Source organism: Anser cygnoides, chromosome 10 (genome assembly GCF_040182565.1).
Source record: "Anser cygnoides isolate HZ-2024a breed goose chromosome 10, Taihu_goose_T2T_genome, whole genome shotgun sequence".
NCBI classification, from domain to species: domain Eukaryota; kingdom Metazoa; phylum Chordata; class Aves; order Anseriformes; family Anatidae; genus Anser; species Anser cygnoides.
In genome coordinates, this window is record NC_089882.1 from 2,962,245 (window position 1) to 2,984,354 (window position 22,110).

At 43.2% G+C, this 22,110-nt stretch overlaps 1 protein-coding gene across 5 annotated transcripts in view; it reads left to right on the forward strand.

Moving 5' to 3' along the window:
- RAD18 (RAD18 E3 ubiquitin protein ligase) overlaps positions 1-22,110 on the forward strand; it is a 67,178-nt gene that overhangs the window by 13,324 nt on the left and 31,744 nt on the right. For 4 of the 5 annotated variants that reach the window (XM_067003135.1, XM_067003136.1, XM_067003133.1 and 1 more), the window contains exons 3-9: positions 623-731; positions 4,759-4,840; positions 6,827-6,888; positions 8,338-8,408; positions 16,324-16,679; positions 18,898-18,997; positions 21,697-21,881. In XM_067003135.1, the coding sequence (XP_066859236.1) occupies positions 623-731; positions 4,759-4,840; positions 6,827-6,888; positions 8,338-8,408; positions 16,324-16,679; positions 18,898-18,997; positions 21,697-21,881 (965 nt within the window). Of the gene's footprint in view, positions 1-622; positions 732-4,049; positions 4,562-4,758; positions 4,841-6,826; positions 6,889-8,337; positions 8,409-16,323; positions 16,680-18,897; positions 18,998-21,696; positions 21,882-22,110 lie in introns of those variants that run through there. The other variant, XM_067003134.1, reaches the window with a different exon arrangement.

Here is a 22,110-nt window from a genome sequence, read left to right on the forward strand (position 1 = left end):
ACGTGGAGGTGCCTGCGCTTCATCTGCGGGTGTGCGCCCGGGAGCAGCTTTTTGGACAGTCGCCTCTCCCCGGCTGCACCCCCAGCGGTCAGCTGTAGCTGAAGGCTTTGTTCTCCAGGCAGGAGATGCCTTTCCAGGACGTCTGGCAGCCGGTATCGCTGCTGGGAAGGTCGTCCCTGGGGCAGCGTCCCGAGTTTCCCCGTGTGCTGCGGGGATGCTGCAGGCAGGGTGGCAGTTTCCAGCCTGCACCGCTGCCTCTGTGAGTGCAGCACGACCAGTGAGGGGGCAAATCACGACGGCTGGGAGCCCTTTGCCACCCCTGCAGCTGGCAGAAAGGCTGACTGCCCTGGGAGCCCCCGCCAGTGGAGCCCTAGCGTGGCAGCTCCGTGCTGCTGTGCAAATTGCTCGTCCTGTGCCATTGTGCAAAGTCCCTTCTCTCGCAGGAATGACCCGTGTGGGACTTTCTGCAGAGCTCGAGGCCCTTCTAAGCTTGTGCATTTCATGCCCTTTGCCGCTGCTGCTAATGCTGTTAACTAGAAATGGTTCCCAGCCTCTTTCATGTGGAGTTCTTCTCTGATGAGCTTCTACCGCCACAAAATTTGTTCTCCTGCTTTCTCACCAGCCTTGAACCCGGCCGGTATTGCCACCAACCAGTATTTTCTTCCCTGGGTGAAAAGCACTTACGGGAACTCATTTGCTGTGTGCTGAGGACAAAGCATCTCAAGTTCACGGTAAGATACATCAACCTTGGGTTTTGCTATTTATGTATTTACTTCTTTTTTTTTTTTTTTTGGCTTTGCTTTCCTTAAATTAAAAAGATTGAGCAGGGTCTTTTACAACAATGTAAGCACATTTCATTCCACGCTGTTCTTCATCACATGCTGTTCTCAGCTAAAATACCAATAATTAAATGGCACACCTGCTGGACAGCGAGTCCTTACGGTGCTGGCAGGCCAGGCGGTGCCGCAGTGCCCACGCTGCCCAACATCACTTGTGTTCTTGCCATCGATCTGCCTGGGGGCTAAGCGCTGAGCGCTGCTTGGCTTCGCTGGGTGACTGACCAAGGCTGCTCCAGGTACTGAAAAAGTGTCACCTCCTTGCAATGAAGACTCCTTGAAGCAGAAATGCTAAAATTTCCTCAGTGCCTCCTGTCTCTGCAAAGGATATGATAGAAAACAATTTTGCATAATCTTGTTTGACTAATGCTCTTATTTTTAATGAACCGTTTCAGACTGCGCCTTGAAGGAAGAAGGCAACAAAGGAGAAAATTTCCTACTTCTGATAGCTCATTCTGTCTCAAAAAAGAGAAATTTGGCAAAAGTACTAGACATTTGCTAGGAATTAGATATTGACAGCGAGTATAGGAATGTCCCAGATTTCCTGCCTATAAAAACAGAAAATGCTGTCTCTGTTTAAGGAATATTAAGAAGATATACACATCGTATTAACGTAGTCCTTCAAATATTTATGTCCCAGTCTTGCAGATGTTAACACGTTGTGGTCTTGAGCAGATCCTGTGGAGGTCACAGAAAGGTGTTTGTACTCCTCCAAGAACTGTGGATGGAGAGCCCAGCATCTCTGCTTTTGTGGGAGTTAAGTTCTTAAAGCATAACAGGCCAGGCCCTAAATTTTCTGTCTTAACACCGAGTACCCTATTGTGGTATTTAAAAGCATAGATAAAGATTTAGCTTTGTAAAATGATACCATATTTCCAGGATGAACTTCTTAGTAAAGTAATTTATGTGTCTCACTTAAATTCTTTTCTTCAGCTTCATGCCCGAGAATTCTCTCTGCATTTTTTTATAGTCAATAGAAGTTCTTAACTAACGGTGTGGGTGATAGTGACAATTAGTGGAAGATTAAGGCAGCCAAATTGAGTATACTCCAGAGAGACCTTGGAGCCCAGCTTTACACGCTTCTTTCCATATGAAACTTTAAACATCGGACTGTTAAGAAGCACTGGTACTGCGCTTCAGAAGGGGGGTGTCTTAAACAGAAGTGCAGCTCTCACAACTGGAGTTACTCTGCTAATTCCTTCTGATTCTGACGTTGTAGAGTGAGTAGGTAGGTACTCTTTTTTTGCTTAAAAAGCTTGCACATAGCATGGATGGAGCAGGGGAAAATGAGCCCGTACTAGAAGGGCTGATTTAGAAGGAAATAGATTGCAGATTCCTGAAAAAAACATGCTTAGTGTTATGGGTTACTAATGTAATAAATGTCACAGAGAGGTTATGTTTTACTTGAAGCATAAAAGTAGGGTAGAAATGCCTTGCTGGACACTGAAAACACATCCTTCTACCTCTGGTTGTGCTTCTGAACTATGGCGTTTGTATTTAAGTCTTCTGTGTTCAAACCTTTGTGACTTGCTACATGACGAAGGTTGTTCGTATTGATTAAATATATATACGTGGATTTGTATCTCATAATCTCAATTGCTTACAAGACTTTGCGAGTAGAGCAGGACAAATATAAATTACTGATGTGTTCAGATGGTATTGTATTGTAACGTTTCTGGGCCAGACCTTGTCTTGGCTAACTTGCATTGTCGGATGAGGTGTTCAGACTATCTGCAGTGGTAGATGATAGATTTGAAATGCTGTTATTTTGCTTGGCGTGGTGCATATTTAATTCAGACTGCTATTGAAAGGATTGCTCTGTTGAGGGCATCGTATAGTGGTCTCTCAAGAGTTAGTACTTCATGGTGGGATTTTTTTGTTCTAAAATTCTCAACATCAGTCTGGTTGAAATCAATAAATTACTGCCAACTCTGACAAAAGTGCAGAGTTGGGACAGTGTTAAATGTTTTTGAACAATCACACTCGTGGTGTTCAGGCTCTTCTCTGTAGTTGGGAATGACATGATGAGAAACTTTCCACTCCTTTAAATGTTAAGGAATCTCTGAGAGTATTTAAAAACAGTCAGCTGCAAATGTTCTATGGTTTGGGTGTTTTTTTGAAGTACAGCATGTTCTTCTTCAGATTTTCATCCAATCTACACGCTCGTGTCCCAGACTTGTCTCCATGGTTCATTTGTGTCTCTGTCATAAAGCACGTGAAGTGACACACACATATGAGAGGCAGATCTTTGTGGAGTGTTTCATTTTAAGAGTGATCTGCTAAGGGCAGCTGAACACAAGCTGTTTGTCCGTCAGAAGACACAGAAAATCAACAGTTCTGCAGGCAGCCTTGATGCGAGAACATGATTTGGGAACAAGAACTTTGAAAATACTTCAGTTGTGTGTATCCAGCTGGGATCTGTGTAAAACTCCAATATTTTCTTTGTCTCGACAGTATGTATCAACCTAAGTAGCTTTTGGGGATTTGCTTTATGTCAGGCTACTCCACCTCTTCCTAAGTTTTCTATACGTTTCTGCCTGCTAACTTACAGAAAAGCAGGCTGGCACGTACTGGTATTTTAGTTCAAGCGAACATTGCAAGGAGTTGGAAGGAGGGTCTGTGTTCTCCGTTTTGGTCTTGTGAGTATAATAATTTCTTGTAACTTGGTAGTTCAGCAACATAAAGCAGTTTAATTCTGCTCACCAAAGTGCCAATAAAACAGTGGGAGGTTTCCCACGGAGGACCATTACTGTCGTCATGAAGTAGGCGTCCTTGGCTCACTTCTGCTGCCAGCATCCCCGCATGCTCAGGCCGGCTCTTAGAGATCTGAATTGCACCGAGACAGTGCAATTTGTTTTGCAATTTTATCCTATGTGACTTTGGCAATGTACTAAGTTCTTACAAACTCCTGGACAATTATTTCACCTTCAGAAAGCACATCAGTAGTGCTCAGAGGTGATCGCTGCCGTTTTTTGTTTTTCATCCCTGAAACTTATTTTTAGGCTGGGTTTTTCGATGTCCTCTTTGCGGAGACTGAAACCCCCGACCTGGCCTACGCCTCGCGCAGCAGCGATGGTGGCGACGCGCATCTCCGTGGGCACCCAGCACAGCCCCGCTGGCGGCCGCTCCCACGCAGAGCGCTGGTGTGTACCCGCACACACAGCGGGGAAGCGGGGCTGGTTGTGCCGTGAGGAGGCAGGATCACGGGGTCCCGCTTGGAGGGGACCCACGGGCATCTTTCAGCCCGGCTCCGGGCCGCCCAGGCCCGCCCCCAGTCAGGCCGTGTGTCTGAGAGCGCTGTCCGGGCGCTCCGCTGGCTGCTTGCGGAGGGCAGTAAGACCTGGGTCGGTTAACTAACGAGGAGGAGGCCGGTAGGAGGCTGCTTCTCCAGGCCGTACTGACACAGTCTGAGGCGTTTTAAGCGGACGCCCCGTGGGGGCTGCGGGGGGGCCGTGGCACCCAGCCCGCGGCACCTCCCGCACCGCCGCCTCAGCGACGAGCGGGGCGGGCGCTGACCCCGGCCCCGCGGCTCCCTCGGCCCGGGCCCGGCCCCGCCGCCCCGGACTACAGCTCCCGGCAGCCGCCGCCGGCGGAAGCGCGGCCCCGCGGCAGCGCGGGGGATTCGGACGCGGCGCCGGGGACGGAGCCGGGCCCGGCCGGGCCGTGCCGCCATGGCGCTGTCGCTGCCCGAGGCGCCGTGGCCGGCGAGCCTGTCCCCGCTGAAGGTGCGCGAGGCGGCGGCGGGGGGAGGGCGGGCGGAAGGGGGGAGATGGCGGCCGAGATGGCGGCGGGCGGGCCCTGCGCGGCGGGGGGCCCGGCCCGGCCCCGTGCTCGGTAGGACCCCCCCGGCCCCCCAGTGCCGCCCGGCCCGGGGCTGGCGGTGCCCTCGGCAGCGCGCGGTGACCTCCGCGTCTCGTTGCAGGCGGTGGACGACTTGCTGCGCTGCGGGATTTGCTTCGACTACTTCAGCATCGCGATGATCATCCCGCAGTGCTCGCACAACTGTAAGTATGGTACGGCCTGACAGTGCCAGCACGACTGTAAGCATGGTACGGCCTGACAGTGTCAGCACAACTGTAAGCATGGTACGGCCTGACAGTGCTAGCACGACTGTAAGTATGGTACGGCCTGACAGTGTCAGCACGACTGTAAGTATGGTACGGCCCGACAGTGTCAGCACAACTGTAAGTATGGTACGGCCTGACAGTGTCAGCACAACTGTAAGTATGGTACGGCCTGACAGTGTCAGCACAACTGTAAGTACGGCCCGACAGTGCTCGCACGACTGTAAGCACGGCCCGAGCTCCGCGAGCCCTTCGGGCAGCTGCTGGCCGTGGTGGCATGCCCTCCGCAGGGCTCGTCCCCTCCTTGTCGCCGTGCTGCTGCCTCCTGCCCCGCGGCGTGCCCTGTCCTGTGGAGGGTCACTGCATACATCTGTGCTGGCTGAGCGGTCGCAGTCTGAATTTACCGGAGTTTTAATAAAAATCATCTGTTGGCATGGCTTGGGAGTAGGAGACAAGCGAGTGGGTCATTTGTGGCACGTCAGCAGATGGGCAGAGAGGTTGTCCTTCCTTCTGTCCTCTGCTCTGCAGAGTTCACAGTGAGTGTGTCTCGCTTAACGTGCACCTTGCCGCCCATTACGCGCAGAGCAGGGGTGGCTGTGATGGGCGCGTGTCCTCCTGGCCTTCTGACTGCACTTAAGCCTGACTTGGTGCTCAGGTGGCAGCTTCGGACAAACAGGTAGGGCCAGATAGGCATACGGAAATGTTGGGTGGTTTGGCCTTCATCTCTCCCAGGAGATACAGGACTGGAGAACGATCCTGTGGGCCTTACGGGCTGACAAAATCCTCTTGCGCCTTATCCGGATGACAAAAAACTGTTGAAAAATATCCTCATCGGATTTTCTCTCCTTTAGCATTAAGCAGACCAGTCATCATATGACTGTTTATTATTTACGGGCATGCAGTGCAGATGTTACTGATCCCGTACGTCCTTTACAAAACTTGTAGCTCTCCTACTTGCGGTTTGGCCAGCAAGGATGTTTCCCAGTGTGGTATTGTAGAGGGGCGATTTGGGACAAAAGCTGTGAAGAGGCCACCAAATTTTCTACATTGGTTATTGCTGCAGCCTTCTTCTGACAATACAAGCACTTCTTGTCTGCATTGATGCACTTAAACGCCACCTTTTCCTAAAGTCCTTCATATAAATATCTTCAATAAGATCGTGAGGGCAGAGCAGAACACAGAGCTGTGTGGCAGAGAGCATTAAGTGTTACGTGATAAAATTTCCCGTGCTGCTCTGCCTGCCTCAGGCTGATATCTGCTGGAACATGCTAGCAAAGTGGTGTGCTTAGTCAGCTTAGGGAAAAGTACACTGCCTTTTCTCTCATTAAAATAAATACTTATAATTGATTTGTTTGGAAACAGCAGCGCTTCCTCTTCCTTATATCAAGGAGGACAAGGTGGTCAGGCAGTGAAATTTACTTTTTTTACTTGACAAAGCTATAGTTGTTGGAAATGGGAAATTTAAGGTGGGGAGCACTGGAAATGCTCTACAGCAACTGGTGTTACATCCTGCCTGTGACACGGCTTGGTTCAAAGGCCTGTAATTCAAAAGAATGGTGGAAGTGAGCCCTCACTAGTCATTTGGGGGAGCAGTGCAACGTGCTGCTGGGGACTGGCAAATGTGCCTCGTTATCCCGTAGCGGTCGCACCAGGCTAAGGTTGTCCTGTCCTGCTTTAATGAAACAAAAATGCACTTCTGCTCTTGACGGTGGGACTGAGATTACATGTTGAAAGATGCTTGCATAAAGATCGCCATCTAGCAAACCTATCCATATTTTATTCTATGGAAAATGGTGTATTTTCAGTATTGGTGTGTTGTGGAATATTCTGCATACACTGCATAAAAAATAAAACATACTAACAAGCATGTGTTGAATGGCACTTGAAAGAAGGTCTGTTTAAAAATGATGTATTTCCTTTTTCCAGATTGTTCCCTTTGTATACGCAAGTTTTTGTCCTACAAAACTCAGTGTCCAACATGCTGTGTGGTAAGTGTTTTTTTTCCTTTGTTGTTGTTGTTTCTTTTTTGACCAATCTTGGGATCTTTTCCCTTTGGACTATGGTAAATAATTAACTGTGGTCATATATTACCACCTTTCCTTTGCGTGAGCAGCTATTTGGGCAAATTGTGGTGCTCTTATACCTGAAACTCTTCTATTTCAGAGATACTTTTCTGTCAGCATAGGCAGAAATACATGTAGCATCAAAACTCGGTTTTGGCTCAGAACTGAGTATAACATCTGTCGTGAAACGTTTAGTATTGTCTCCTGATTTGTTAAAATAAGCCGGCATTTAAAATGCGAGTGCTGAAATTTAAGCTTTGCATTTTCCATGTTTGAGTGTCCTCACTTCCAGTTCCAAGGCACCCTTAGAAGTGCCCACCGACGACCTAGTGATAGAATGCACCGACAGGACGGTGTGGCCTTTTGGGGCGCAGAGGACTATGTTTCACAGCCAGGAGAGGAGGCTGTGAAATGAAAATTATGAAAATTAGGTTAAATGTGAGGGGCGCTAGTGACAGGTTTGGCCTGCTCTGCGGGTAGGTTATTATTACCAGCTGACTTGAAGGCCTTTTCTGATTAAGGAGCACAGAATACAATTTATTCTAGGCCTTAATCTAGCTTTTCATCTTAAGCCAACTGGGTTTTATTGAATTCCTAAAAATGATAGGCTGCCTGAAAACAATGACTGGTGCTTCAAGAGTACTGGCAAAATAGAAGTAATTTTCTTCTGTGTTTCTAAAGCATGTAAAAGACTAGACTAGACTGGAAAACAGATCTATCTGTAACTTTGTCAGTTCTTAAAACAAGTGCAGACTGATGTATTTTTCTGAGAGTACATTTTACCAACGCCTTCTTAAAAATCACAGGGATTGATGTGAGCAAGACTCATAAATTTTTTTTATGTTAAAAGAAGAGATAAAACCAGAGAGATAAAAATCAGAAATCTTTTTAAAAGGATGAATCAAATGCATAAAGCCATCTTGTAATTCATCTTTTTATTCCATTTTCACTACCAAGATTAGCATTTTCCTTCATCCGATTTCATTCCTTGTTGCTTAAGGTTCCTTTCACGTTCATGGGATCCTTGTTTCGTTTTTCAAAATGATTAGAACAGTACTACGATAAAGCGCTGATGGAGACTGGGCACACTGGATTTTGTTCTTTAACTTCATGCTTTATTTTTTTATATTGGTGATCATGTTCCAGACTTACAGTGCTCTGGCAGTTATTTTAGAAGTTTTTCAGGAAAAAAAGCTTATACTTTGTGCATCTTTATTCACATAGCAATTTCAGTGGTTGGTGATTGAAGCATTGATCCACAAAACAAATTATTGGTCACTTGAACACTGTGTGGGTATTGCTGTTTTCACTGTATTTGATTGTTTTTTTTTTTCCCTTTTCTTTCTTTCCTTTTTTTTTTTTTTTTCTTAATAGGCAGTCTCGGAATCTGACCTGAAAAATAACCGGACGTTAGACGAACTAGTAAAGAGCTTTAATTCTGCAAGGTATTGTGTAATTTTATGAATGCTTTCTCTGGTTTGGCAGTTTGAAGGGCAGATGTGGCTGAATTTGTTTGTATTAATTCATACTTTGTGCAATATTCAGTGTCTGCATTTGTACTAGAAACTGAAATTGTGTTAGCAAAGAACAGAAAAGATTCTAACATCTATATTCTAATAATAAAGGATTTGATGAAGACGGTTTATCTTCCAAGACTTGAATGCTACAAGACTGTGTTACCTGTATGAGACACAAAAGATCTGACCATATAATGTGTTTTGCAAACATGTATAATTAAATTGTATAGTGAAAAATCAAGCGAAGTGGTATAAAGTTATTATCTTAAGATTTGTTGTTAGATTTTTTTTTGGTAGATCATCTTTACAATTTAGATTTAAGGCAGGTGACTGTATTTGGCAACTTTATTTATTTATTTTAAGTGTCATCTGAAATGATGTAAAGATCGGTGTGCTAATCTTTGTGGCATACTAACTACTGAAATCCATTCATCCTGGTAACCAGCTATACGCTTAAATTTTACTTCTGGCTTCCTTAGTTCCTTTGCTTAAGGCCGATGCCTCCTGAAATCTGTGGGAACTTTTTGTGGTGTTCTTTATTTATTTATTTTTTAAATTAGGGTTGTAGCATTTGCCAGTAACACCCTTAAGGTACATGCCTGAAAGTACTTGGTGGAAGAGTTGCAGCCGTGTAATGATGGTTCAGATACTTGTAGTGACCTGCCACTTGCCAGTGGAGGAAGTTTCCTGCCTCTCGTCACCGAGGCAGCAGTCCACGTGGATGAGCAGAATGAGGAGAAGTGCGAGGAGTGAGCAAAAAAAATCCAGTGTGGGAGAAATGTCAGATGAGTGGTTGCATGTCTGGAAAACTCCTATGGTTTTTCAGCTGAAGGTTACGGTCCTCTCAGGTGATGAGTGGAGTCTGTGTAAGCTCATTTCACTTTTGTTTCGGGTTAGTTGCTTTGTTAATTACAGTCTCTTCTGGCTTGTAGGAAGACAAGCAGAGGCTGGGAGTTACCTTATGTGGTGAAAATGATGGTAATAAAGATTTTCTTGTAAGATCCTTCCTAAATGCGCATGGGAAATTCTGAACAGAATGACTTTGTCCCGTGATAGTGGTCAGCTTGCGAGGGAATTCCCTTGGTGAAGTCATTGGATAAGAAAAATGTACGTGTTGAGGGACAGCACACGGGAATCTTCCTGGATTAGAGAAGTAGTGGAGTATTGTGCTTTCACCTACTTTTCTGTTCATTTAATTTACTTTTGATCTCCTCATCCCTTTAAAAGACATTGACAACAAAATAAGCATGACTTGGTAAATGCTTACCGCAGTAGATACGATATTTCTGGTATGATCTCTGTTTCCTTTTGGTTAGGAGCAGCTCTGTGATTTGCTAAGCGTTTTGCAGCTATTCCTATGGACATGAGAGACAAATACACTATCATCTATTTCTCTGAAATGAACCTGGAGCTTGAAATCAGTGGGATTCTTGGCTTCATAAGCGATACGAAGCATAATTCATGCCATGGCTTTGTTTCTTAAGAGAGTTGCTATGTGATGAAGAACTAATCTTCTGTATGACCACTATTAGATTTAATAGATTTTATTTGAAGAATTGAAATTCTGCAGTTCCAGTATTTTAGCTTGAACTCTGTCTGTGGTGTTTCCTACTGATAAATGGATTACTATTTTTTTGGTAACGTCTAATTTTGCAGAGAACGAGTAGTGCTGACTTGGATCCATTATGATAATGAATCTTAAACATTACACTTTTTTGACTGCTTTAATGGATCAGTATAAATCTTACCAGAGTAGTTTAATACCCGTTCCTTTTGTGACTTGGAGTTCAATCAATTTCTCAATATAATATCGGATCAATAAACCTAAAACTGTGACGTCGTGTTCCTTATTGGAGTGTGAGGTGACAGTGCTGGGGCTGGGTTCTTCTGGATCTCGCTAAGAAATGCCTAATGGCAAATGGCTTACTAAGGTAACTGCTGTAGTAAGACAAAAGAAGAGGAATATAGACAGTGAATAAATCTTACATCGCTTCAGATGCTGGATGCCCTGTGTTTTTTCTTCTCTCAGCCTGATACTGCATTTACTCTGCGGGTGGTCCTGAGTTAGGAGAATACTTGACCAGACAATGTTAAATGATGAGTATCGTTAAATCGCAGGGGCATTGCTGGTTTCTGCCCTAGAGATGTTGGTACAAGATGGGTCTTCTGTCTCCCACCGTCTTCTTCCCCATCTCACTCTTTGTTTCTCTTCAGCCCTCCCCAAAACAAATCCAGACCCCAGGGTCTGATTTTTGAAGCGTGTGAAGCTCTCCAAGTCCATCCTGCCTTGATTTTGAGCCTCAGGTAATTTAGCATTTATGAAAATCAGGCTTTAAATCTTTTCAGCATTTCAGAAAACGCAAATGCATTTCTTAAGTCAAGCCTGTAGGGAAAGAAAATGTTAATGTTGCTAGTACTTAGCAAAGCAAAAGCTATGCTCCAAGGTCAGCGCGTGTGTGGGAATGGTAATCATTCTAAACAGACCTGAATGCTGATCCCATTTGTACTTATGCTCAACATTTAGCTTGTGCACGAGTGTTTGCAGGATGAGAGCCCTCACGGTAATTTGTGCTCAGTTGTGCTCGGTGCGTGTTGTCTTAGGAGTCCTTCCCGTGCAAGCCGATGCAAGCCCTGATACTTCCAAGTGACAGGGAAGGTGTCTGTGGCGTTCCTGGTGGCCTGTTGGTGTTGTGTTCTGTGCGAGGGTAGAGGAGCTGTTCCGAACTGGCTTTATGGGTCAGAACTGCCCGTGTTGTGTTCAGGAACACGTGGAGATACCGAGCAATGAATGTGTTAAGGGGGTGCATCGCTCTGATCAGTATAACCCGTAGGGTGTTCTAGTGGGTGCAGGGCAACCTTTGCTTGGTTTTCTCTCTGCTTGTGCTGTGGTTTGTGGGCAGAATCTGTCTCTTTGGTCAGGATGGTGCTACTGGTGCAATCTTCCTTTAGGAACAGTGCTTTTGTGAGTTGCGATGAGACCAGTCGCTTCCCAAATACTAGGTGTAAAGATTGGGGGTTGTTTTGAAATTAATTCCATTGTCTGTTATTAAAGAGATTATTCTGATAGAAATTGTCAGTTTCTATATCGCATAATTAGAAAATTTAGAAATTAGAATTATACTTGCATGAGTAGAAAGCTAGTCATTGCTGAAAGAACAATCTGTGCTTTTTTCTTACGTGGGGAAGAAAAATATGTTTTTACTTTCAAAGTTATAACTTAGTTTTTTTTATCAGGGTTACTTGCAGCTAGTGAGTCAGAGGAATAAACACATCTACTCCGAATGCTCTTAGAGTGCAGGTACTGTCATTTCTAAACACTGATGAATGTCCAGGAGGAATGCAGAAGGAATTTCAAGGGGAGGACAGCCCTAATGCTACTAAAGGACAATTTCTGTGTGAGTTTTTCCTAGGCAGATTTGCAACCCGATCTCTTCCTCTAAACTAATTTGTCTGGAAGCATTGGATGCCCATCTGCTTTCTCCGCTTTATAGCTTCTTTGGCAAGGGAGGAGTAAGCTGCCCATAAAATGGGAACTGGGATCTCGATGGAAGAGAACTCTGAAAAATTCTTTGTGGGTCTTGCAGACTTGCAGAATAAAATTTAGCAAGACTTTTATATTGCTACTCTCTGCTAGGCATGCTTTAGTATGCATGCTAAAATGAGTATCCATTTACAGTTATGCCTAAATAACAGTAATTCCCTGCTCTAACCCACACTGTCTGGTAAAGAGGGTGGATGACAGAGAGGCATTTGTGTCGTGGTTACACCAGTGAATAGAAGGACACACTAACATCTTGTTGGTTCGTACTTCAGTCTTCAAAAGGTACTCATGCTCTTAACTGGGGCTTGTCAGTTGTGACACATTTATTGATTTTTTTGCCAGTAAGGTAAAATTGTATCTGCTAAAACCTTCCCGAGCTGATTGTCTGTGTTAAATTCATAAGAGCATATAATGGATAATCTAGGTAGAAGTAATCAGTAAAAACTGCATGCAAAATGCAAAGCTTTCTAAAAACGGTGTTGTGCTGTCCTGACGTTTGCCAGCCCAGTCGGTTTCTAGGTGAGCTGTACGATCTGGGGATGGCGGACAGTGGGCTCCTCTGTTAATCTCACGCATTCTCCTGAGTCTCCTGTCTTTTTCTCTGTGATGACAAATGAATCTCCAAACGTAATTGTGCTGGCCAAAGTTACGTGAACAGCACCTGTCAGAATTCGTGTGAATAACAAGAAATTTGAGCAGTTCTGCTTTGGCGTTCAGGAAGGGGAGCGGTGGCTGGCGGGGTAAGGCCGGGCAGCCAGCTGGGTGTGCAGGGCCACTAGGTGTCATCCCGCGCCGAGGGACCGCCTCACAGCCAGCCCGCCTGGACTTTTCCCTACCATTTTCAATTTAATGCTAGCATGGTCTGTGTTTTCCCACCAAAAAAGGCATAGAGAGACTTGGTGTGTTTCGGCAAATGAGTTATCGTGTTCTTTTCTTAGTGTCCTTTCCACTGATGCTGTACCAAAGTCGGATCCCTTCAGAAAATTTCTTTAGGTCCTTATCCTTCACGTCAAGGAATAATTCCATAAGGTTATTTGTACAGCAGTGGTGTAATTAAAGCAACCTTTATTATCGACTTATTGCTAGGATAGGTTTTGGTTTTTGTGTTGTTTTTCTGTTTCCTCTCTCTGTTTTGTACCAGGCCATGTTGCGTTGAGAGGGCTGTTACAGGCACTGACGTTTGGTCAGAAGGTTTCTCAGTTCGGGCTGCCTCCGTGCAGGCATTAACTAGCTGCACATGAAGCAAGACGGTCTTTTACTTGGGTAGCCCATCCCGCAGCTTCAGAGCCGCTCTGCCCGAGTTGGGCAGCCTGTCCTCTCGCACAGGGCGAATCACCCAAACGCCGAGCCTTGCTAATAGTGAGGGCCCCGCGGCCTTGCCTGCGGCTGCTGCCCGCTCCTGGTGGCAGGCAGCCCTCGCGCTCCCTCCAGCTCTGCCCTCAGGCGATCGTTCAGGCTGCGTTGGAATTGCTCAGCGACTCTGATTTCTTCAGCCTGCCTCAGGTTTTCACGCAGGCAGCCTACCATTAAAGCAGCTAGTCAAACCCAACACGCGGTCTTCTGGGGCTGTAGTTTGTTACCTCCGAGTCAAAGAATACCGTGCTTTTACCTGCAGCGCGGGAGGTGCTTCATATGCCACTCGCTACTGCCGATGGCCCCAGACAGCGATGCTCTGTCTGAACTTTCTGGCACTTTTGGAAGATAAATGCCCCTGGTAAGCAACAAGCACGATGCAGGAATGGGACGTGGCTGCGCCAAGGCTCGCTGTTCGTGTTCTCACTCAGCTAGCTCCCGAGTTTCCCGTGAAGCTGATCCTATGACAACAGTAGCTAGACCACTCTGTATTTGGGTCAGTTGGGGAATTAACCTCCCTAAAAGCTCCCAGTCCATATCTAGGCATGAGCAGACAGAACAACATAGTTTTGCTGCCACGCTTAATTGGGCTTGTTTGTACTGCAGAAAGTCAGCGTCTTGGGATGGCTGCGAATTGCTGCTGACAAATGTGGTCATTAAAAGCAGTAATCCAGGAAACTTCAACCCCAAGTCAGGCTTCTGAGTCCAGCTTGAATATAACCACTGCGAAACTTTAAGTGTGCTGAGCTGATTATTCTGTTCATTTATCAAAAATCTATCTTAAACTGGTATAATTGTAGGGACACACAGTGACTTAGTATCTTCTCAAAACATTCATGTATACAGAAAATTATTCATTAGGTATTTTCAGACATGATAAATCTTTACCTTAAATGACATAAAAGTATTCTAAGTAGTTACCTGAGGCTCAAACATCTTCAGCTATAAAATCTGAAAGCACAGCTGTACTTCATACTTAGTATGGGTTTTGTGTCATCGTGAAAGTGCAGTGAGAAATAATTTTATGGTAGTGTACATTCTGTAGGTGCATCACTCACGGTCTCTTACTTTTTTTTCTTTTTTAACAGAAAATGAATAGTAAGCTGAATTAGGTCAACTCTTATTTATCCTTTTTGAGTTAAGAACTTTGCAGGCTGAGAATGTAGACCTGTGTGTCTTAGGGGCAATCCCTTCTGTTCTGCAAACATCATGGGAACAGTGTGTTCTCGCTGGGCTGCAGCGCGCGGTTTGAGCTCCTTTCTCTTCAGCTCATTGCACTGGGTAAGCGTGTGGATGTCCTGAAATAGCTGATACCCGATCAGGTATCTCATGCCATATGTGTGGTAGAACAGGAAGGTCATATATATGGGAAAGTCATATGGTTTGGGGAGTTGAGGGGGGCACAGAAATGAAGCTCAGCTCCCACAGCTGTTCTCTTTCCAGAGGCTTTGACACCTCAGATGGAGTGAATTGTCAAAATCAAAGCTGTAAAGTCACGGCATTTCATTAGCGAGCATGTACAATTGACTCTTTTTTTTTTATTGTAGGACTTCTGCTGGTGCAGTGGGCTGGGGCTCGGCAGGTGGTGGTCGTGAGAATGGCAGCAAGGCAGGAAGGAAGCTAGTAATGACCTGGGCAGCTGTGCTCGTGCACAGCTTCGTGCTTTGTGTGCTTGGAGGGCTTGGCAAGTGCCTTGTGTGCAGGTTGCTGAGGGAGGATTGAGCAGGAAATTAAAGGGGATTAGGTTAATGATTGCACATGTACTTTTGCTGGCTCTTTTTGGGTGGATGACATGAACTTCTTTGTGACCCTCAGGATGTGGAGGACTTGTCAAAGTGTCGGTGGGTAAGCATGGTGCATGTGGTTTGTCTACTGTTGCTGTGGGTTGGGAAAGCCTTCCTTCACCTGCGATGATTCAGGAGTGAAAGTGAACCCTGAGGTATGTGGGCAGTCTAGACAGCTGCAGTGCTATGCAGTCTGCGTGCCAAGAATGCGGGCTCTGGCTTCATTTGGCTTAGATTGATCCGTGTGAAATGCGTGGCAAAATAAACACAACTCTGCAAAAAAAACTGGGGGAAGTAGGAGTAAAACATGTCTTTGAGATCTTTTTCAATTGTTTGAGTAGGACAACAGGCTTTGTAATTCTTTGCATTAGCTCAAAGCTAGGAGCACTGATGAGACAGGCAGAAGAACAAGCCTTCTGCTCCTCCCGTGTTCCTACTGATAAAACACGAGCGTATTTATTTGAAAAGAGTCTTCTGTTTAACTGGCATCTTTATGTTTGCTGGCCCTGGGGAAGGCGGGGAGTGAGGTGGAGGAAAGCCACACATACAAGAGCAGTCGGCATGGTGCTGGGGATGGAAGCAGGCTGTCTCTGCGGATGGTGGTGTTTTCCCTGTACTTTGAATGAGAAAAGAGTGGAGACTTTGTGCCCTTTGGCTGTTCAGCACTGAATGTGTAACATGGACTAGCTGAGGTTACCTGACGCCGAGTCTCAAGAGCTGACAAGCGTGCGGTTATCTTAGTGGGATTCTGTTGGGCTGGGTAGCTGTGCTGCTCGTGGAGAGCACGGAAATACTTCCTGGTAGGCCCTGTGGTTTCAGGAGCCACGGTTATCTGTGATCTTCAAGAAGGGGGGAAAACTTTGTTCTTTATTGTAGTCTGTGTGATGTGTTGACACTCATTTCGTTAATTTTGCAAAATGTAATTTATTTTCTTTGAAAATAGGGAAAATATTTTTATATTCTGCTGAGCATGGCAGTACTGAACTATGATGCTTCTGGTTTGCGTGGGCGAGATGATTCCCAAGTGCTGCATGTTAGCAACTGGACAGTGAGGAAGGAATGGAGGAAAAACTCCAGCTGTTTTCCTTCTGTTTTCTTCTCAAAGAAAAAGCTAGCAATGCTGTTAGACGTAGCTAACTGCATGCTGTCTTTTGGATACTTCTAGGCAACAGCTGGTCCAGTTGGTCCTGGATACTCCACTGATTTCATCTCCATTGGCCTGTAGCAGGCCTTCAGCTGGCAAAAGCCACGTTAGGACTCCTGCGTCTTGGCCAGTTTTAAAAGAAGAGGTGCCAGTGATTGACAGTTTCTTGAGAAAGGAAAATGTTTGCACCCTGACAGAGACAGATGGTCTGGCAGAAACAGATCGGAAGGTTTGCAAAACTGAGAAACATCATAACCTCTGTAGCAGCTCTGCAGAGGCTGGTGGCAAAGACAACGAAGTGGGATCACAAGAGAGTTCTGAATGCACCAAAAGTCGTGAAAAACCTTCTACGTCAGTGGTAAAAGTAGTCAACAAAGGTGAGATGATGAATTTTTTGTTGTTGTTCTGCTCACTTCCCCAAGTCCGTAGCTGCAGCTGGCTGCGTGCATATAAGTACCATCAGCCTGTGGCATGCATCTCTTTTCTGCATTGCCCAGATTTGCACTTAAAGCACAGGCGTGCTCAGGTGCTTCCTGCTTAGCTGGACTGGTTCGTTCAGACTACTGCTACAAGCATATTCTTGATGAGGAAGTTTGGGCTGATGTCAAGTAATTAAATTGAGTTTGACTCTTATAGATTCCTTTGTATTGTGTAACAACTCTTTTAAAAACAAACAGAAAAGTTGCACAACAGATTTATTGAGTAAAAAGTGAAGTCATTTTCTCTTTTCCTTCAATTTGATGAGCAGACAGACAACACTGATACTTGTTGTTCTCGTATATCCTCAGTAACCATAAGCAAGGTATTTTACATTTTGTTTGCTATTTGAGGGGTACACCCCCAATCAAAACGATCATGGTTTCAGTTTTGTTAATGTTCCTATTCATACATTTTTCAGAAGAAAGTAATCTGCTTTATTCTCCTGTAATTGTAGATTAATTTATTGAAGCATGTAAACGTCCATTTATACTAATCAACTGCAGTGAAATGACAGTATCTTCTTAATTTTGACATCACAGCAGGCATCTTATTTAACTAAAAGTCTAATAAAATCATAGAATATCCTGAGTTGGAAAGGACCAACTTGGAGTTGGTTGGAGTAAAATTTTGATACTCAATAGTTCATGTTTATATATTCTTCTGTTTAACAATTTATTTGACTGAAACTTGGGAGTTCATATTTATTCATTAGCTGGGTAGAATGTAATACCGCCAGAAAAGGAGCCATATGAAAATGGTATCAGCCTAGCCAGAAGGTATGTTTTCTAGTTTTATTAATCAGACTTGCTCCCATTAGTAATTTTAAACTCATATGAAATTTTCGCTCTCATTTATTCTTGAGCAACTGAAATTTTCACTTGCTGACCATTTTATGACCTTATTAAATGCTCAGGTATGCATTACATTGAAATTACTTCAACAAGTGCAAAGTAGTTGGTCATAGAATATAAATGAGTGATTCCAAATGAGGCAGTGCTGAAGTTCTTCTAGTAACTATTAATTGTTGTGTTAAGAATTGAAGTGTAAAATTCAAATACAATAGTTACGAGTAGTCTATTATTTTGTTATTTTGCTAAATGTCCTAGTTAATTGTTGTAAGTCAGGAATTATAAAGCAGCGTTACCAGGTAGCTCTGAATTCACACATTTCAGTGTTTTTGCTAGGTTGTGTTTTGCTTCTTTTTAAAAATCCAGATTGATTTTCTAATACAGAGGATAATGGTTAGAGAATCTGTCTCATGCTGTTCATTTAACGTTACCCTTTTGTTTTTTTTACAGAATGTACAGAATGCAATTGCAAAAGACAAATATTTTAAGTCTGTGTTTTGACTGTCATTACAGGTGGCCTTCACAAGTACTTCTTGCAAATCTGATGCAAGAAGAATTCTGACATGGGTGGGGTCAGTTACAGGGCAGTTGTGAGTGAGTGAAAGTCACAAAATTGAGTTACAGGCACTTTAAAAAGAAAGGGGGGATGGACTATGAAGCGTATTCAGATCACAGAATTCCTGTGAGGTTAACTAACTCATGTATCGATGTGAGTTTTGAGACCCACAGATTTGAAATATGGAAACATGAAGTTAATATGAATAAATTTTGGGCTATACTGCTCTATCAAAATACAACAACCTCTTAAATATAGGAGTGAAATACTGCAAAAATGAAAGGGATTATCACAGAAATAAGCATATGCTTATATTGGCAGTGCTAGGTTAATGATTGGACTTGATGATCTTAGTGGTCTTTTCCAACCTAGATGATTCTGTGAGTCTGTATTAGTCCTTAGGGTTCCTTGTAGTATGCATGTTGTTCTAGATTTTTTACTACAGTTTTCATTTCCTTTGATTGCAGGGAGGAAGATGAGATGCATTCTGATATTACACAGAAAGGGGAATAAGTGCTCGGGAGTGAAAATGAGTGCTAAAAATGAAGGTTCTGGACAAATGTGCCAAAACTTTTTTTTTTTTAAATACCATAACAGCAGAAACCTGGAATTCTGTGTTTGCATTTTATTCAATCAACAGTTTTTCTTATGAAAATACTTGATTTGTGTTGTAATATACATGCTAGTAAAACCATTCTCCCTTGCTTTCAGTGGAGTGTCCTGTTTGTGGGGTTGCTATTCCAGAGGAATATATAAACAAACATCTGGATAGCTGCTTGACCAGAGAAGAGAAGAAGGACCGCCTTAGAAGGTAAGAAACATCTCAGAACTTTTTGTGTGCATGTAGCTATTGTTCTGCACTGCTGAAATAAGAAACATTAGTTGATGGGTTGTAATAATATAGTGGATTGTGCTTGTTTCTTGATTACCTGTAACATATGCCAATGTAAAATCACTCTATGAAGATTATAGTGGTGATTTTGCTCTTTCAAGGAAGTATTGTGAATTAGCAACTGAGTTACTTTTTTAGTGGCAGGATAGTACTCGGTAATGTTTTAAAGAATTTAACATGGGAAGTAAACCTAGTCTGTACATGATTGTCATCAAATTTCTGCTCACTAGCATTACAGTTCTATTCAGATAAACCTTGTTCCCATTTTTCACTTGGTAAGTAAATTAATTCCTGATTCAAATGGGCCAAGCAAAAATTGCTTCACTAGCTGTCAGGTTAAAAAGTAAAAATTGTGCCTCACTCTGCTCACTGTGGTTCTCTTCCAATGACTCCAGTTAAGGTTGCTTCCTTTAAGATACTAATTTTCATAAGGTTTATGCGTGCCTGTGACTTTATGCTTCCATCCTAGAATTTGTTATAGTCTCCATGTTCATGTCAGAAGTGTAGACTTCAGTCTTTCTTACTTGCTAGCATAAATTCAGGCCATTATGACTTCTGACTGATCAGACTTGACAACTGTGAGGGACTTTACTCTGTGCAGTTTTACTGCCTGGTAGTGTTACCAAGTCCTCTGAACCTTAAATTAGGAAGTAATTTTATGTAGGCTCTAAACTTGCTCAGTGATGCTTAGATTGCAATCTATAAGCTGAAGGATTTTTAAGATGAATAAATGGTAAACTAACATGGAAATCTGATGTTACATTTTAATTTTCATTTGGGATTTTTTTAAATTTTTTTTTTACCATTTTCATTGTTCTTAAAGAATGAAAATAAAAGCCAGCTCTTCGGTGTCAGTCCCATGTTCCTAATAGAATTTTAAATTTTGCTTGTTTTGTCTAGACTTCTTGGACTTTAGGAAAGTATCATGCAAGATCCTGATACTGGGGGATTGGATCTTGTGTTTTGAGTGTGGCTTTGGCAATGTATTTATTTTATGGCAGTGTCGTTCAGGTTTCAGTAACAACACACCTCTAATTCTTCTCTGAGGAATTACAGCTCTGTTTATTCTCAAATTAGGAGCACATGGCATACCATGTTAGCAGTTGGGCAGTATTTCATCAGAACTGAAAATTTAGTCCCCCAAACCTGGACAGGCATAGTTATAACAGGTAAACGTGTGTTCAGAGAACACTGCATTTTTTTTTTCAAGAATGAAAAAAAGATGTTAAGATTCAAAACTGTTATGAGCTGTTTTCACTTAGCTGTCTGCTCGCAAAGCTGTCAGCTGTATTCTTGGTCATGCTGCTGGCGAACCACAGTACATACAGAACTTTTTTAGGAGGTTTCAGAATCTTTAATGAAAAGATTAAATTATTTTTTTTCTATTTCCCAAAAGAATCTGCAGCTGTGCTGCAGATTCTGAGACTAAATGATATAAAATAATGACAATTTTTGCTTAGGACTTTTTTTTTAAATTTGAGATTTATTTGCAGAATGATGAGCTAAAAGTGCTGAATAAAGTTTTAACATCTCTTGCTTTCACAATAGAAAGCTGTTAACTTCTCTGTGATTCAGAGCTGTGCAGCTAAATTTTATTTTGCTTCAGGAAGAAAAATGTCTATAATGAAATGCTGTTCTTCTGTAATTAGAAATAAGTTGGAATAAAGCATGATTTAAGTTGAAAGTGAGTGAGATAGTAGATGGATTTCAGTGCCTTTGTTGGCTAGTTTATATTTTCACTGGGAGACGTAGAGAAGACTGAGATATTTTGTGCAGAAAAACTATTCTGCTCATTTTGGATAATAAAAGTTGTGGTAAGATGTGAATTTTTTGTGGCAGTTTCCTGTAATGAAGACGTTTCCCAGAGCTGTTCTAGGAACGCTGAGTTCTTCTAACATATGGCAGTGTGAGGGAGTAAATCTTGTTTTTAGACATTGTTCATCTGAGAGCACTGTTTATGTTTAATGTCATTTTCTATATTACTGACCTATCCTTCTGTCAGATGGGAACTACAAATTTGCTTTCAATTGCATGATTGTGTCTTTATTGAAGTCATTTTCATAGAAAGATGAAAAAATCTCATAATTCAAGTTTGGGGTTGCAGTTTTAATGCTTTTAAAACGTCCCCAACTAATTTGGGTAGGACATGGCCAGTATTTGTCTGGAAAGTCTTTATGTTTCAGCAGTCTGAATTCAGCACAGTTCCTTTGCAAACCAGACTGAACATCAGCCTGATCCTAATGAAGATGAGCAATACTGACTTTGCTGGTGTGATTTGAAGCCCTTGCTGTCAATATCAAAAATGGAGCTGCAGTACTTGTTACTTGGGAAGTGGCGTTTGCACAGTTCCCTAAAGGCAATCAGACGAGACCTCTTGCTTTTTGTATGTTTGAAATGTTCTTTTTGGTAGATGGAAAAGCGTTCTGTCTTCCTAGAGCTCTTGCTGTTGCATTAGTCGTACGTTGTGTGATGTGTCGTACGTCAGTCATGGCTGAAATCACTCCTTCAGATGTTCCTTACCCAAAGTGGGTGAAATGCCCTGTAAAAACGCAAGTCAGTATTTGTGTTTTTACTAGAAGTATCAATGAAAAAATGTTTGTTTCCTCTTCCTTTTGCAGTTCTACTCAGAAAAGGAAACCTATGCCTAAAGTTGTTTACAACTTGCTCTCTGATCGTGAGTTGAAGAAGAAACTAAAGGAACACGGACTGTCTGCCCATGGGACCCGGCAACAGCTCATTAAAAGACACCAGGAATTTGTGCACATGTATAATGCTCAATGTGATTCTCTAAATCCCAAATCTGGTAAGTTAGAAATTGTAGGAATGTTTTTATCATCACAAACTCTTTGTGTGCATTTCTCTTTCTTTTAGTTCACAGGGTAGGAACAGGCTGGTTTAGGTATTTGTAATGATTATAAGATCCTGATTTTTTTGAAATCATGAATTTACTTGCCAGCTCTGGGCTTGGCGTGTAGGAGTAAGCTTACGAGAAAAGCAACCTTGCAACCAACACTACTTGCTTTTTCATTTTG